The 17500-nt window shown below is 39.2% G+C and overlaps 1 protein-coding gene across 9 annotated transcripts in view; it reads right to left on the minus strand.

Moving 5' to 3' along the window:
- LOC127434174 (nebulette-like) overlaps positions 1–17500 on the minus strand; it is a 58291-nt gene that overhangs the window by 39577 nt on the left and 1214 nt on the right. For 4 of the 9 annotated variants that reach the window (XM_051686717.1, XM_051686715.1, XM_051686721.1 and 1 more), the window contains exons 3-27: positions 13291–13380; positions 12760–12813; positions 12455–12556; positions 12202–12243; positions 11956–12057; positions 10706–10816; positions 10501–10611; positions 10306–10416; positions 10116–10223; positions 9899–10009; positions 9536–9646; positions 7818–7928; positions 6354–6461; positions 6157–6267; positions 5153–5263; positions 4741–4851; positions 3377–3487; positions 3168–3278; positions 2974–3075; positions 2623–2733; positions 827–931; positions 630–740; positions 360–470; positions 177–287; positions 1–82 (exon numbers count right to left, since the gene is read on the minus strand). The exon at positions 1–82 is cut by the window's left edge and continues 29 nt beyond it. In XM_051686717.1, coding sequence (XP_051542677.1) covers positions 1–82; positions 177–287; positions 360–470; positions 630–740; positions 827–931; positions 2623–2733; positions 2974–3075; positions 3168–3278; positions 3377–3487; positions 4741–4851; positions 5153–5263; positions 6157–6267; positions 6354–6461; positions 7818–7928; positions 9536–9646; positions 9899–10009; positions 10116–10223; positions 10306–10416; positions 10501–10611; positions 10706–10816; positions 11956–12057; positions 12202–12243; positions 12455–12556; positions 12760–12813; positions 13291–13380 — 2560 coding nt within the window. The remainder of the gene's footprint in view (positions 83–176; positions 288–359; positions 471–629; positions 741–826; positions 932–2622; positions 2734–2973; positions 3076–3167; positions 3279–3376; positions 3488–4740; positions 4852–5152; positions 5264–6156; positions 6268–6353; positions 6462–7817; positions 7929–9535; positions 9647–9898; positions 10010–10115; positions 10224–10305; positions 10417–10500; positions 10612–10705; positions 10817–11955; positions 12058–12201; positions 12244–12454; positions 12557–12759; positions 12814–13290; positions 13381–17500) is intronic. The other 5 variants (XM_051686716.1, XM_051686719.1, XM_051686718.1 and 2 more) reach the window with 5 other exon arrangements.

Genomic DNA, 17500 nt, shown 5'->3' on the forward strand with positions numbered 1-17500 from the left:
CCAGTTGTGTTTGTGGAGTCTCTGGCAGCCGTGAATAAAGAGAGGACGAGTTTTCTTTCTTCCCGCTCTCTTTATACTTCACCTGTAACAACAGAGTCATTTCAAGTATGATCAAGTAGCAGGGGTAATACTTTTCAAAGTAAATTGCACCTGAAGATGATCGTGTATGATGTTACCTCACTCTGGAGTTGTGAAGCTTCTTTAGCGTGTTGAGTTTCTAGAGTTTCAGGCAGCTGATGATACAGAGAACTGCACATCTGCTTCAAACCCGCTTCTTTATATTTCACCTGAAACACAAAATCAAATGTTTAAAATGAATTCTACTATGAGAAGGTGTATTTGTCAGGTGGTGTCCTCACATCACTCTGTAGATCAGTCACTGTCTTTATAAACTCAATCTCTGGAGTTTCTGTCAGCTGTGAATAAACACTAGAACTCATGATCTGCCGTCCGTCGGTCTTATACTTCACCTGAAACACATCAACACATGCTCACAAACACAACAGAAGCACCATACTTCACATTTGGTTTCATCAAACAAACTACGCTTATTTTGAGAATCAATTATTCTATTTTCCCCCTGTATTTTATTGATAAAACATGTTAAGAGATATTAAAACATGTGTCACCTGACTCTGCAGTGCACTGATGTCTTTATTCATCTGAATCTCTGGTGTGTCGGCCATCTGTGAGTATAATGATGAGGCCAGATTCTTCATCACATCCTCTTTATACTTCACCTATCAGGAAAAACACATTCACTCATTCACTATACTGGCTGTTAATGTGGATGAAACATGTCAAATCATGTGTGTTGTATGTTCACCTGGCTCTGTATCTGTGCCGTGTGTTTGGCGTGTTGAGTCTCCAGTGTTTCAGACAGCTGAGCGTACAGGGATGAGTCTGTTTTGTGCTTCTCTTTATATTTCACCTAAACACACATTCATGTGTAAACACATTTACAGAGACACACACACTTATCAAATCAATAACATGTCAATGACATTGATCAGAGGAGCAGAAATCCTTCTAAACTGAAAGGCGATGCCAGGGTCGGAAATGGCGCAATATTTGCCCCCCGGATTTGATTTTTAGAGGCATTTTTTTACCTTTATAAGAGAATAATATATATATATATAAAACACTCTGTCACCCTTTTAAGATTACTTTTTGATTTTTTATGTCCTTTTTAATTCAGTAAGATTGATACCTATAAATGCCACCCTTAATCACTGTTGGGGGGATTTTTGAACCTAAGTTTGCGGCCTGAACACACAAAACAAATTTGGATTTCACATGATGTGTCTAGGTGGTTTTATCAAACAGTCCCTTATTTGAAATGAATGGGTGAGACTATAATCAATCGGCCACAATGCAGAACACACACACACGTGCACACACATGCGCACATACACACACACACACACACACACATACTTACGCGCGCGCACACACACACACACGCGCGTGCGCATACACACATACACGCGCACATACACACACACGCGCGTGCACATACACACATACACGCGCACATACACACACGCAAGCGCGCGCACACACATACACGTGCACACATGCGCGCACACACATATTCGTGCACACACCCACGCGCACACACAGGTGCACATACACACACAGGCACACACGCACGCGCGCACACACACGCGCACACACGTGCACATACACACGCAGGCACGCACACACGCATGCACAGACACTGCACACACATATGTGCACATACACACAAGCACGCTCACACACGCGCATGCACAGACACACTGTGAGGAAGTTTAGGCTTAGATGTGGGAGCTGCACAACCATGGTCAGGTTTGACTGTAAGTATATTTTGGCATCATTGCAAAATCCCACCTTTCAACACAAGTGTTGATAATTGACTTTTATAATGTCTAAATACTGTATATATCCAATGCATAATAATATTTGTGATAATATCTAAAAATGAAGTTTGTTAAAACATTGGCTTATGCAGCACTAGAGCCATCTACTGGACATAGTTGTCATTTCATATAATTGTTAGTTTTATTCCAGCAGATGTCGAGATGCTTTTTATTGAAGTGAATGAAATATAAAATGTGTTTATTTTATATGAACATGAATGGAGTAACTTTAGAGGTAAATAAGGTCAAAAATACCATAAAATCCCAAAAGAAATGCATACATTTAGTGTTTCTTCTTTAGTGAAGAATAGTGTTAAAACATTAATAAAAAAAGAATAAAAATATTGGGGGTTCCACATGTGATGTTTCAGGTCAACTTTGAGCTGAACAGATGGAACGGGGTTCACTATTGATAAGTGTATAAAGGTTAAATCAGCATCAAATCATATTTTGTAAAAGTATGTATTATGCTTAAAATAAATTAATACAAAAAATACCAGCTCTCAGGAGGGAACTCATAATGGGGGCTTGTTTTACCCCTACAATTTAAATTTGGGGGGCATTTTGTTCACTTCCAGTTGCTTTTTTGCCCCAAACCCCTATTTTAATTTCTGACCCGACCGATGCTTCACAATTCACACTCAATAGTCGGATCATGACTGTAAATAGACAGCAGAACAAGCGTATAAAAGCAAACTATCTGTGATGTCATCACACATACGTGACTCTGCAGCTCGTAAGCATCTTTAGCATGTTGCGTTTCAAGTGTCTGTGGCATCAGACTGTACAGATTACTCTCCACTTCCTTCTTCCCGTCCTGTTTGTACTGAATCTGAAATCACCAAACACAACTTATCTATATATCAGGAGGTAATATACATGTTTAAATAAAAGATAAATAACATATGTGTGGTTAAAGACTGTCATCGTTTCTGGAGACGTGTCCAATTTACTAACACGTTTTATTCACAGGGTCATTTAGCATGTAAATATTGCTTATTTGAGACAGAAATGTGTCAGTTTTGTGCATCACTAATCCAGCACTCATTTGAGACAGTAAATGTTACTGTACCTCGCTCTGAATGTCAGTCATGTGTTTGGCCAACTGTGTTTCTGCAGTCTGAGGCAGCAGTGAATACAGACTGACAGCATCATCTTTCTGCTTATATCTGACCTGAGAACAGCAACATCAGTCATTCACATCCACACAATCATACTGCAGACAGTCTGCACCGATCAGGTGTTGTTTATATGTGCTGACATTACCTCACTCTGTACGTCTGCGATCTCTCTGGCCGTCTGCGTCTGCAGTGTCTCAGGCAGTCGAGTGAACAGTGGACTGCACAAACTCTGTCTGCTGCCCTCTTTATATTTCACCTGCAACAAACATCACAAAACAAACATCTGGGATTACTGCTGGAAAATGTCATCAACTGATCAAACACAAATAAGCAGAAAATAAGCAGATGAGTGACCTCACTGATGATGTCATTGGCGTGTTTAGCGTGTTGTGTGTCCAGTGTCTCTGGCAGTGTGGAGTACAGTGAGCCGTTCACATGCTGTTTACCACACGACTTATATTTCACCTGATCGAAAACACACAAAACTGCAGTTACATTCACCGAGAACAACTTTTACACATCTCTCTGGAATGCTTGATTGTGATTGGTCAGTGTTGGAATTCTGTGGTCCAATATGTTGTGTGTAATGACTTTGATTTCCTACATATCCATACTAGTTTCATGCATCTTGTATCACTCCACACGGATCAATATTTAAATCTTTTTTTACTGTAAATCTACACTTTCACTTTCACATTCTGCCACCTACTGGTCAAGGCTGGTCAAAGGTGGAGATTAATAGTAAAAAAGCACTTAAATATGTATCTGTTTCTCACCCACACCTATCATATCACTTCTGAAGACATGGATTAAACCACTGGAGTCTTATGGATTACTTTTATGCTGCCTTTATGTGCTTTTAGGAGCTTTAAAGGTCTGGTCACCATTCACTTGCATTGTATGGATCTACAGAGCTGAAATATTCTTCTAAAAATCTTCATTTGTGTTCTGCAGAAGAAAGAAAGTCATACACTTCTGGGATGGGATGGCATGAGGGTGAATAAATGATGAGAGAATTTTCATTTTTGGTGAACTGTCCCTTTAAGAACGAGAGCCTACTGCAGCAGCAGACTCGCAATGTGTGAGAAAAAGTCTGCATTTATTTTATCAAACCTCATGGAGAAGTATCTCTATTGTATCATTAAGACCAAACAGATTTTAAACTGTTCAGTTAACTTCATTTTTTAAATAAAGTGTCCAAATTTCATTATGCAATTTTATTTTACCTGGCAAACCAACACATGCACTCACGAGCTCCCAAGCCCTGCCTCTTTTATTTCTATCTCTGTAGCAGATTTTGTAAGGATTATATACAGTAATTTTGGAAATTTAAAGACATGTCCTGTATTATTATCTTTTCTTCCATGTTTTCAGCAGTCTGAAATGAGCTCAGTAATATGTTGTATGAGTGTTTAAGCTCGACGCTGCAGCCGCTCACGGTCTCAAGTATTTTTATCTTTCGCGGCACCTGATGTGAAGACTCGTGCGACTCGTGATTGAACCGTGTTTGGTTTCCCTGAATGAGTTCGAGTGAAATCTTCTCTGATCATGAGATGCTGGTGTGATGAGTGAAGAAACTCTCTGATGAATGTCCAGCTATGATGAGCGTTTGACTTCATTTTAAAACATGTATGAAGAGCTCTGGCACACATCGACCATTACCAGACTCATCTACACTCTTGTACGTCAGAGAACTGAGTGATTCATTCTGTGTTCACCTGACTCTGCAGTTCAGACACGGATTTGACAAACTGAGTCTCCGGAGTTTCTTTCAGCTGAGAATAAACACTGCACGAGAGGTTTTTCCGGCCCTCCTCACGGTATTTATTCTGAACAACACACAGAGAAGCACATACACATGATGAATGTCATAAATACTCCATTCAATGCTGCAAAAATCAGTCTCTAAATCAGTATGTGTGTCTCGTTTTCCAGTAAAATTAATTTTTGTGCTAATCAACTTTATGTCACAAATGCTGTCGACCGAGATTCACTTGGAATATTCCTTTAAAATCTTGCATGCAGTTTTGCTTCTCAGGTGAATATTTTTCCTGGGAAACAAGACAAATATACTCTTTTGCTGTGGATGTTGTTTATGGTGAATAAAGCAGCAGTTTGATGATTCTTCACCTCACTGAGTATTTGAGAAACCTCCTGAACAAACTTCATCTGTGCTGAATCAGGAACGGCTGTGAACGATGAACCAGAGAAATCTCTCTTCCCGACACCTTTATACACGACCTGAACAAACAGCACACAAACACTGGTACACTCAAAACTGAACAAATTCAACTGATTAAAACCAGAGATTATTTAGCAGAGACGGGCCACGGGAGAAACTGGAACGCTTAACCAAGAATCTTCAAGCGCCCAACGCTCAACGGATGTAGAAAGGAAGTCCCGCCTTACAGGTAAAAGAGCCAATCACCTTTTAGATGCAGACATCGCCTGTCAATCAGCTGATGTGCATTAGCTATACATATGAGGTACAGAAGCACAATTTATGATTCCAGTATTATCAGAATTTATTGCTGATTTGAAATATGTGATTTTCTCCCAGTTTGGAATGCCCAATTCCCAATGCGCTCCAAGTCCTCGTGGTGGCATAGTGACTCGCCTCAATCCGGGTGGCGGAGGACGAATCTCAGTTGCCTCCGCGTCTGAGACCGTCAATCCGCACATCTTATCACGTGACTTGTTGAGCGCGTTAACGCGGAGATGTAGCGCGTGTGGAGGCTTCATGCTATTCTCCGCGGCATCCACGCACAACTCACCACACGCCCCACCGAGAGCGAGAACCATATTATAGTGACCACGAGGAGGTTACCCCATGTGACTCTACCCTCCCTAGCAACTGGGCCAATTTGGTTGCTTAGGAGACCTGACTGGAGTCACTCAGCACACCCTGGATTCAAACTCACGACTCCAGGTGTGATAGTCAGCGTCAATACTTGCTGAGATACATAGTCCCCCCCCGACCAAGCGTTATTGAGATTTCCGTGTTTCTCCATTCAAGTAGATTGGAGCTACACTGGCATGACTGGAAATATCCTCCCAAGAGCGTCCTAAAAATGATCGACAGTGGACTGACTCGCTATAAACACTTTGATCAAACTCATTAAACTCATTTTTACCTCACTCTGGAGTTGTGAAGCTTCTTTAGCGTGTTGAGTTTCTAGAGTTTCAGGCAGCTGATGATACAGAGAACTGCACATCTGCTTCAAACCCGCTTCTTTATATTTCACCTGAAACATACACAAGACAATACAAGCATTAAAATAATATGTTTATGATGTTTGATGTGTGATTCTCAGTGAAGTGTTTGTCATACGTCACTCTGCATGTCAGCCGTTTGTTTGGCGAACTGTGTCTCGAGTGTTTCAGGCATAAGAGAATAAAGATTACTGGAGTTTTCCTTCAGATCTGATTTATATTTCACCTGAAACACAGAAACACACATGAAAGCTGTTACACTCTCTCAGGATCACTGCTGGCCTTTCAAACACACTACATATTCATGCTGTGAAAGAAATCACATTTATTGCATGCTGTCGATGACCACAGACAATAATATTGACTGTAACAGAAAACATGTTTACAGTAATATAAATGCAATGGAAGTCAATGGAAAAACTGTACGAGGGATTTAAAAGCAGAAAAGTGAAGCCTGTCATATTAATTCTTTCACTTGATCTTTTAAGATGTCTTAATCGTCCTTTTGTTTTGAAACTATGTTTCAAAGTGGATGAACTTTCCTGTAGCTCAACTGGTATAGTGCTAGCAACATCACGATCTTGGGTTCGATCTCAACAAGTCATCTTATCAGGTGACTTGTTGAGCGTGTTACCACGGAGACTCACAGCATGTGGAGGCTTCACGCTATTCTCCGCGGCATCCACGCACAACTCACCACACACCCCACCGAGAACGAGAACCACATTATAGCGACCACGAGGAGGTTACCCCATGTGACTCTACCCTCCCTAGCAACCAGGCCAATTTGGTTGCTTGGGAAACCTAGCTGGAGTCACTCAGTACATCTGGATTCAAACTCACGACTCCAGGTGTGATAGTCAGCGTCTTTACTCGCTGAGATACCCAGGACCACTATAAATGTATTCTTAATATTTAATATATACTCAAAAATATTTCAAATATTCATTTGGCCACCTAAAATCAATTAAAAGCCTAAACCTCTCTCTCCTGCATGCATGCAAAATTGGACTGAACATTATTTTTTGCAGACTAAATTATGTTTATTTTTTGAACATTGTTTTTTAAATTAGCAGTACCCTTCAGAATAAAAGCTCATTCTTATGTTCTACTAAAAAAAGAGAAGGCTCATTTTTCTGGGCAACAGGAAATGGTGTAATTCCATACATTTACTGTGATAAACCCTTTGGTTTTTGTTTTTATGAAAAAAAGATCAGAACAAAATTAACTGGTTATTAACAGGTTACCAGAATTTTTAAAATAATATTTTCACTCCGGAACAACTGAAAGGGACTTTCTTCCCATTTTTGGTTCTGCAAAAAAATAAAAAATAAAAAAATAAAAATCTGTTCCGTTTTCAGTTTTCGTTCATTCCTTGGACCTTTTTAATTCCCTGTTTTAAACAAGTATTAAGTCCATTAGAAACTGAGGAAAGAGAGGATATTATTGTCTGTGGTTATTGAAAGAGTTTAACCTGTACTGAACCCAGAACATTCACACATCAACATACTTCATATAAACAATCACAGCTGAACATCTTCCACATGTTTCTGCAGTCAGAGAGAATATTAATGATGTTCACCTCACTCTGAAGATCCATCTGCTGCTTCATAAACTCATTGTGAGGCGTCTCTGACATCAGCGAGTATAAATTACTGCCCTTCACGGACGCTCGGCCCTCTCGGTACTTCAACTGAACAGTCACAAAACACACCGTTACACATTCATGTGTGTGAACGTTTTCAAAAATAGAGACAGACAGGCCAAAAAAAAATGCTTTATTTATTTACTACATGTAATGATGTACATTTGGGCAAAGAAGCTTTTAAGTACTAGTATATTTTTGTGTATTTATAAAGATATCTTTATGTACATGTATTGTCTATAAACTGTATGAAGTCCATAAGTCCTGTAGTATGCCCGGCGTATTACAGTATTTAACATTATGCCATCAATGGGAGGCAAGTGTGCACTTTGATTTCATTGACATTGAAAAGGCTTTGTCACTTTCTTCTTTGGCCTCTAAATACAAATATTTTCTTTTGAATAAAAGTGCAAGCTTTCTTTAGTTTTATTTATTTACTAGACACCTTCTTCAAGAAAATATAACCTGATGAAAAAAATACATTTTAGAGATAAATTTACAAGGGCTGGGCATTGATACAGATTTCCCGATTTGATTCGATTCCAATTTAAATTAGATTCAATATTGATTCATGTGGGTTTATTTGAGTTATAATGTCCCTTATGCTGACATATGAAAGAAATTCTCTCTCAGCTAATGCTGTTAATTATACAGGAGACCTTCTAACTAGATACATTAGGAAAATATTAATTTTACTAATTATATTTTATTACTTTTTTATTAATTTTGGTCACATTTTAGTTTTTTTTTTCCTCCCCAATTTGGAATGCCCAATTCCCAATGCGCTCTAAGTCCTCGTGGTGGCGTAGTGACTCGCCTCAATCCGGGTGGCGGAGGACGAATCTCAGTTGCCTCCGCGTCTGAGACCGTCAATCCGTGCATCTTATCACGTGACTTGTTGAGCGCGTTACCATGGAGACGTAGCATGCGTGGAGGCTTCACGCTATTCTCCGCAGCATCCACACACAACTCACCACACGCCCCACCGAGAGCGAGAACCACATTATAGCGACCACAAGGAGGTTACCCCATGTGACTCTACCCTCCCTAGCAACTGGGCCAATTTGGTTGCTTAGGAGACCTGACTGGACACATTTTTGCTTTTTAAAAATGAACAAATCCATAATTCAATCAATAAATATGTAAAATTTGTATTGTTTACATGCATAATTCTTACTATTTACAAGTATTTACATTGATTTATTGAACGTGTACTGTCTCTTTAAGAACACTAGCTGTTCTGTAAATAAGCGCATGTTAACGAGAGAGACTCGAATGGCTTTATCTCATCTGTGCTGTGCATGATTAGAATGAATTGTTTCTATTTTTCTGATTTTAAAGAACAGAAAGGATATTAAAAGAGACATTATTCAATGTCAAATGGATTGTATGGATCTCATCTTCACCACTTCATCACTTTACTACTCAATCACTGGTCTAAACATTTACCAGCCAGTGGAGAATCACAGACATTTACTCGCATAGCACGAAATTTGGTTGCAATTGTGAATGATTTCCTCTAATTGTAGTGGAGAGTTGCACATAGAGCAAAAGATCAATCTTGGGATTTAACAATCGATATCAAGATCATTCCAAAGAACATCGCGATGCATCGGAGAATCAATATTTTTACCCACCCCTAAAATGTACTGTACCTCACTCTGGAGTTGTGAAGCTTCTTTAGCGTGTTGAGTTTCTAGAGTTTCAGGCAGCTGATGATACAGAGAACTGCACATCTGCTTCAAACCCGCTTCTTTATATTTCACCTGAGAGAAAGTGGAACCCATTTCACATCTTATTATGTTTTAAGTCAGGTCAAGCCATTTTTATTTGTACAGCACTTTTCACAACACACATCGTTGCAAAGCAGCTTCACAGAAATGTAATGTCTGTAATGTCTTAAAGTTGAAATGAAAAATGTGATTGAAAATTATGCTTTAAAAATAACTTAATACTCAATCAGTGTGTAATAACATAAATGAGGATGTTGTAATGAGTAAAGCAGATGATAGGTGCACCTGACTCTGTAGTTCACTGATGCTTTTGTTGAATTGTGTTTCTGTCGTTTCAGGTAGTTGAGAGTAAATACTGCTGCTGATGCTCTTCTTACCATGCTCGCGGTATTTATTCTACACACACACACACACACACACGAGTGATTAGTATGATTATAGCTTGGGCATGTTCAAGCCAGATGAAACACTTCTAACACACCGCCTCTTCACGTCTCCTCACCTCACTGACGGTCTCCGTCATTTCTCTGGCGAACTGAATGTCAGGAGTCTCGGGCAGTGTGGAGAACAGAGAGCTGGATGCACACTGCTGTCCTTCCTTATACTTCAGCTGATCAAACAGAGTTTTAATGACAAATAATCTGCTACATGTAGCTGTATTACTACTGTATGCACTGTGCGTGTGTGTGTACCTCACTCTGTAGCTCATATGCGTCTTTAGCGTGTTGTGTCTCCAGTGTTTCTGTCAGTTGTGAGTACAGACTTTTAGACATGTCTTTTCTTCCAGCTTCTTTATATTTATTCTGAGAAAAACATCAAAACATGAGAACACTCTCACATCATCTGACTGTATGAATATGACAGTAATAAACGTCTGTGTGTGTTACGTCGCTCTGTAGATCTGTCATTTGTTTGGCGTGTTGAGTTTCTATCGTGTCGGGCAGCTGAGAGTACAAACTAGACGACAGTTTCTTCATCCCATCAGATTTATACTTTATCTGCAATAAAACACATTTGTTCAATGATACACATGAATCATTTCATGTTGTACAAGATGTTTTAGTGTGTTATTGTGTGTTGTTGTTGTTGTACCTGACTTTGTAGCTGTGAGATCTCTTTAGCAAACTGAGTCTCTTGTGTTTCTGGCATCAGTGAATATAAATTCATGCACAGATCTCTCCTGCCCTCCTCTCTGTACTGTATCTGTCAATCAAACATTACTGTATTTGTCAATCAGACATTACTGTATCTGTTAATCGAACATAACTGTATCTGTTAATCATACATTATTGTATCTGTCAATCGAACATTACTGTATAAGTCAATCAAACATAACTGTGTCTGTCAATCGAACATTACTGTATCTGTCAATCGAACATTACTGTATCTGTCAATCATACAATACTGTATCTGTCAATCGTACATTACTGTATCTGTCAGTCAAACATTAATGTATCTGTCAATCATACATTACTTGATCTGTCAATCAAACATTACTGCTTGATCTGTCAATCAAACATTACTGTATCTGTCAATCGTACATTACTGTATCTGTCAATTTTACATTACTGTATCTGTCAATCAAACATTATTGTACCTGTCAATCGTACATTATTGTATCTGTCAATCGAACATTACTGTATCTGTCAATCAAACATTACTGTACCTGTCAATCAAACATTACTGTATCTGTCAATCGAACATTACTGTATCTGTCAATCAAACATTACTGTACCTGTCAATTGTACATTACTGTATCTGTCAATCGAACATTACTGTATCTGTCAATCAAACATTAATGTATCTGTCAATCGAACATTACTGTATCTGTCAATCTAACATTACTGTACCTGTCAATCATACATTACTGTGCCAGTCAATCAAACATGAATGTATCTGTCAATCGAACATTACTGTATCTGTCAATCAAACATTACTGTACCTGTCAATCGTACATTACTGTATCTGTCAATCAAACATTACTGTATCTGTCAATCGAACATTAATGTACCTGTCAATGGAACATTACTGTATCTGTCAATCGAACATTACTGTATCTGTCAATCAAACATTACTGTATCTGTCAATCAAACATTAATGTATCTGTCAATCAAACATTACTGTATCTGTCAATCAAACATTAATGTATCTGTCAATGGAACATTACTGTATCTGTCAATCAAACATTACTGTGTCTATGAAATATTACTGTACCTATTAATCCAACATTACTATCTCTGTCAAGCATTACTGTATCTGTCAATCAAAACATAACTGTACCTGTCAATCATACATCACTGTATGTCAATAGAACATTAATACCGCTGATGTTTTATTCTCACCTCACTGTAGAGTTGTGAGACATCTTTAGCTTGTAGAATTTCTAATGTTTCAGGAACACACATGTGTAAATTCTTCAGAACCTTCTGTCTGCTGGTTTTAGTCTTTGTTCAAAAAGAATAGATCAAATTAAACAAATATACAGTATGTTACACATTTGATATAAACTCGTTTATCGTGCATCATAACACCGCAGCGCACACACTGATATTCAGTGATATTGCTGGGTGTGTGTGATATGAATGTACCTCTGTCTGAGACACTGTGGGAATCTCTCCTCCAACATCATTCTATAATATAAACACATACGCTGTCAGAAATGCAGTGCATCCACAGTAAATGTTATGTCTGTGGAACTTTGATTCTCTGTAGCAGAATATACAATAAAATATTCATTTGATGATTGGAAGTTATTGTTCATTATTGAGACTGAAACTTGCTCACAGATACAGTGTGTGTGTGTGAATGTAAATGATAATAGAAACGTTCCTGTTGTCTCACCTCACTGGGAACATCAGACACACACTGCCTGTCTGTGACTGTGTTTACTGGATCAGATGAGATGAAGTTTGATTCCTTCATCAGACCATCTTCATTCTGATCCTGCAGTTTAACAAACAGACAACACACAATCGATCAACATTACTGCAGAAATACAGACCATTTAGAAGATCATCTACAGTGTCTGAACTATGAGGGACACGTTCACAATGAAAGTTCTAAACATGTAATAGACATATGACTGATGTCACGTCAAACACACACTGGAATAAATGCAGTAAATCAACAGTAAATGTGTTCTGTACCTCAGTGTGAGTGTCTGTGACATCTGTGGCACTTTGATTCTCTGTCGACTCCAGCTGAATATAAAACAAAACCTTCAGTTCATGAAACTAGTGTGTTGCTCATAACTTAACCTGCTGTGTGTGAATGAAAGACAGTTTACATCACAGAATCTATCAGAAGATTGTGTTTAATTCCTGCAGTCTGTAGTGTGTGAAATATGACTGACACATTTGAACTGAAACGAAGCTGCTGAAGCCTCAGATGAATCAGATTGCTTTCTTATTGTGGTGCTGGCATAATATTCTGATTATGACTGAATACTGTATAAATGACAAACAACAAAGCACATTTCTACTTTACATTTATATTTGAAGTATTTGAGAACTGCTGTTTACTTCTTTCTCTTAAGTCTTATTTCATGTCTATCCAATGTCAGAAACGGTCAAGTCAAATGTCTTGTAAGAGCAATATTACCTGACTAATAAAACTCTATTCTGATTGTAATGTGAATATGGGTAGAGTACAGAACAACATGAAGAATCCACATTTACCTCCATGTGAGATTCAGACACAGTGGGAGCAGACGTGTTTTGTGTGAACGCCACACATAAGCTCATCTCTGATTCCTCTCCGCTGTGATTCTGAAAACAGGATGATTGTAATCACGATTAGTTAAAAATGAGCATTAGCTAAGCATAACGTTCACCCTCGATCGTTTTAGAAACTGCCCTTTCGGCGCCCCTTTGCGTTGCATATATCGTTTTTGCACCTCTGATTTCCACTTTGACTTTTCCAAACTCCTCACGATCACAATTATAAAATTCCATGTTATTTCAGGTTTCCAAGACCATGGGAATGCTGTTATTATTTAAGTACAGCAGATTTTGTATTTGTTGACTGTTTAATGCTGACAGAATTGTCTGTAATTTTGTAAAAGTTTTGGTATTTTTTGGACTTACTTTCAGTTCATTTAACCCTTAAAAGATTTTTGTATCCTGGAGGAAACAAACATTTAAATGCATTTGAGCGAGTCATTCACATTTTTGTGAAAAATAATGTATAAATGGGGTCCCTGCAAATACTGAGGTCATGTGACTCTGTATATAAACTCATCAACTTTCACGCACCATTGCAGCATTTCTTGAGAAGGCAGCTGACCTCCTGACAAATATTCCAATCTTTTACATGTTATTTTCATGATTTCAACAAGATGTAAAATTGAAAATATAAGCAATATTTTGAAGAACAACATGGGAAATTATTAGTTGGGCTCTGATGTGTTGCAAAATAGTGATAAATAAATGTTGTTGAGATATTTCATGAGGTTTTCTTGCCATTTTTAGACAACCTGTAAATCAAAAATGTCAAAAGATATGAATGTGTTAATGGTCTGCTGCACACACACACGGCTCTCCTCACAGACACATGACCCTCTTGAGCATCTGTGATTGGCTGTGACAGGCCCAGTTCCAGATCAAAATCGCAGATTGTGCTTCTGAAAATAGTGGGGGTATTGTGTATAAAGTGGTGATGTAATGTATTCGTCTCTATGTATTTTTTTTAAATAATTTTTTACATTACCAAAACAATTTAATATACCATGGTCTGTTCAAATACTCAATTCTGACTGGCTGGAATATGTGCATTAAAACCATTTAATACACAGGCAGTTCCAGTAAAAAAAACTGTATTATTATGGCACTATTTTATCTTCATGTCTGATTAGAACGGGCAGAACTCTAGATCTAACGACCTGTAGATAAAGTTAACCGTTATTGTTATTGTTCCAGTCAAAATTTGCACTGTAATCAATGACAGCTGTAACTAATCAATGCTGGCAAGTAACCATGGTATAAGTGGGATAATCCACAGAAAAGTGTGCATTAAACGATTTCAGTGTGCTTTGCGTCGGGTGGTTCTTCGCCTCCACATTGTGCATTAAAATAGTTTAACACGCACCTAGCTGTGGATTACCCTTACCTAATCCACTAATTACTCTGCCTTTGTTTAAGAAAAGTTTTTTTTATGATGTACAATCATTAGCTACATTTAATCTGCACATGAATGCAGCAAGCAATGTCGGAAGATGTTATCCGCAACCACTCATCTAGAGTCAGTTTTTGCGTTTCACTAATAGTCAAGGTTTGGATTTGGGAAGCTGATCCAAGACCTGCAGGTATAGGCAACTTTATCTTAGAGCGGAAATTGGAAGCAACAGGTGGTAACCAATCAAATACTCATGTGTACGTAGAAAGCAGAATGCTGCGCTGCAAATTAGAACAAACTGATTTGCAAAATAACACATTTACTAGTTTTGATGCAGGGATTTTGTGTATGTGTTCACTGGGATTAAATGAAACCTGCTTCGGTGATATACAATATTATTACACCTTGTCCTAACCAGATGCGACGTGACACACACACACACACACACACACACACACACACACACATACACACACACACACACACACACATACACACACACACACACACACACACACAACACACACACACACACACACACACACACACACACACATACACACAGGAAAAGTTACTTTATGAATCGCATTCTTATTCAGTCTGTTACGATTGTTTATGTTCACGCAGTTCTCCTGCTGTTATTTCGCTGATCTCCAGGTGACAGGGAAGCGGGGATGAACCGGTATGTCTCCCCACTGCCATTCTGAACTGGTGCATGTGTGTGTGTGTGTGTGACAGAGCTCCGACTGAAGAGAGCGAGACCTCAAGCACAACATTCGTTAGGTGTGTGACACCCTTGGCCAAAATCATGTTGTGAACCAGCTAGTGTAATGGCAGCTTTAATATACTGTAATACAAATTTTTTAGACCCATGATGACTGCGCTGGCCGGTGCCATGTCGCAGAAATAGAAACCATTTAAAAAATAGAAAGCCCTGTCGCTCGTTGTCTGTCGCGCCTGGTTAGGATACGGTGTTAGGCTAGGCCCGGGTAACCCCACTGCTTAAAGGGGTCATGAAATGCAATTTTTTTATAATTGTATTATCTTCCCTGAGGTCCACTGACAATGTCAGTAAAGTTTTTAGCACTAAAACAGTCATAGTTTAGTAATAAATGATCATTTTCTGCCCTGTTTTTTGCACACATAGGCGCAGATCAATGGAAATGTATCCAAATGGTCAAAGACGTCCAGCTAGTCCATGTCTACACCAACACCAACATACAATGATTAAAAATAGCGCAGATGGGCAAAAGAACAGCATGTTGAGCAGTTTGTGTACAGCAAGAGGCACAGCAGCTTGTTGTACCTTGACACTGCATCTTTTAAAAGCAGTGCGATAAACATGACAACGGTAAAAGACGGCTGTCTGATGCATGTTATATGCAAAATAAAGAAAGAAAATAACAAAACTTAAATTTAGTCCAAATGGGTCCCCTTTTGTGTTCAGAAATAGTCACACTTGGCCCATCTCTCTCCCTCTCTGTTTACAATATGAACTGAACGCCAGTGGGCGGGGCCGAGGGTGCGATGACACAAGTAATGGGGCGTGTAAATACAACTGAGACATGTCTTGTGATGTCACAAAGACACAGTTTTGAAAATGACACGTTTCAATAGACTGGGAACTATAAATGCTCTTTTTAGACTGGGGAGGGAGTTTTGAGTTCTGAAATTTACAGTGTGTTTTTATAGTGCAGTTAACTCTTATATGATAAATATCAAGACCCCTTTAAGAAACCCACACTAAATCCTGCACTTTTAGAAAATTACAGACCTATCTCTCACCTCCCATTCATAGCGAAAACACTTGAATGAGTCGTGTTCAACCAAGTCTCATCTCTTCTCTCCCAGAACAACCTGTTAGACAGCAACCAGTCTGGCTTCAAAAGCAGACACTCTACGGAAACTGCCCTGCTGTCCGTTACTGAAGCTCTGAGACCGGAAAGAGCTTCATCCAAATCGTCTGTTCTCATTCTGCTGGATCTGTCTGCTGCATTTGACATGGTAAACCACCAGATTCTCCTGTCAACCCTCACAGCAAAGGATCATCACAGGAACTGTGCTCCGCTGGTTTGAGTCTTATCTCACAGGTAGGTCCTTCAGGGTGTCTAGGAGGGGAGCGGTGTCTAAGTCTCACCAACTAGCTACTAGGGTACCCCAAGGTTCAGTACATGGGCCCCTCCACTTCTCCATATACATGTCATCTTTGGGATCTGTCATTCAGGCACATGGCTTTTCCTACCATTGCTACGCTGATGACAAACAACTCCACCTCTCATTCCAGCATGACGATCTTACAGTAGCTGCACGGATCTCAGCCTGCCTGGTAGACATCTTGAGTTCATGTTAAGAGAACATCACCTCCAACTCAACCTCGCTAAAACCAAGCTTCTTGTGATTCCTGCGAGCCCAGTTCAGCACAATTTCACCATTCAACTAGATCGTCAATGATCACACCATCCAGGACAGCCAGAAAACTTCACGGACCACATCACAAGGACTGCCAGTTCGTGCAGACTTTTTATGTACAACACCAGGAAAATCATCTGAGCATACCATGCAGCAGCGCGTTTGGTCTTCAACGAGCCAAAGAGAGAGCACGTCATGCCTCTCTCTTTATCAAACCGCATTGGCTGCCAATGGTTACTCGCGTTAAGTTCAAGGCACTGATGCTTGCTTACAGAACAACCACCAGCTCTGCTCCCCCCATCTACACTCACTAATTCAGGTCTACGTGCCCTCCATAAGTTTGCATTCTGCGGGTGAACGGTGCCT

This window comes from Myxocyprinus asiaticus, chromosome 44 (genome assembly GCF_019703515.2).
Source record: "Myxocyprinus asiaticus isolate MX2 ecotype Aquarium Trade chromosome 44, UBuf_Myxa_2, whole genome shotgun sequence".
Taxonomy (NCBI): domain Eukaryota; kingdom Metazoa; phylum Chordata; class Actinopteri; order Cypriniformes; family Catostomidae; genus Myxocyprinus; species Myxocyprinus asiaticus.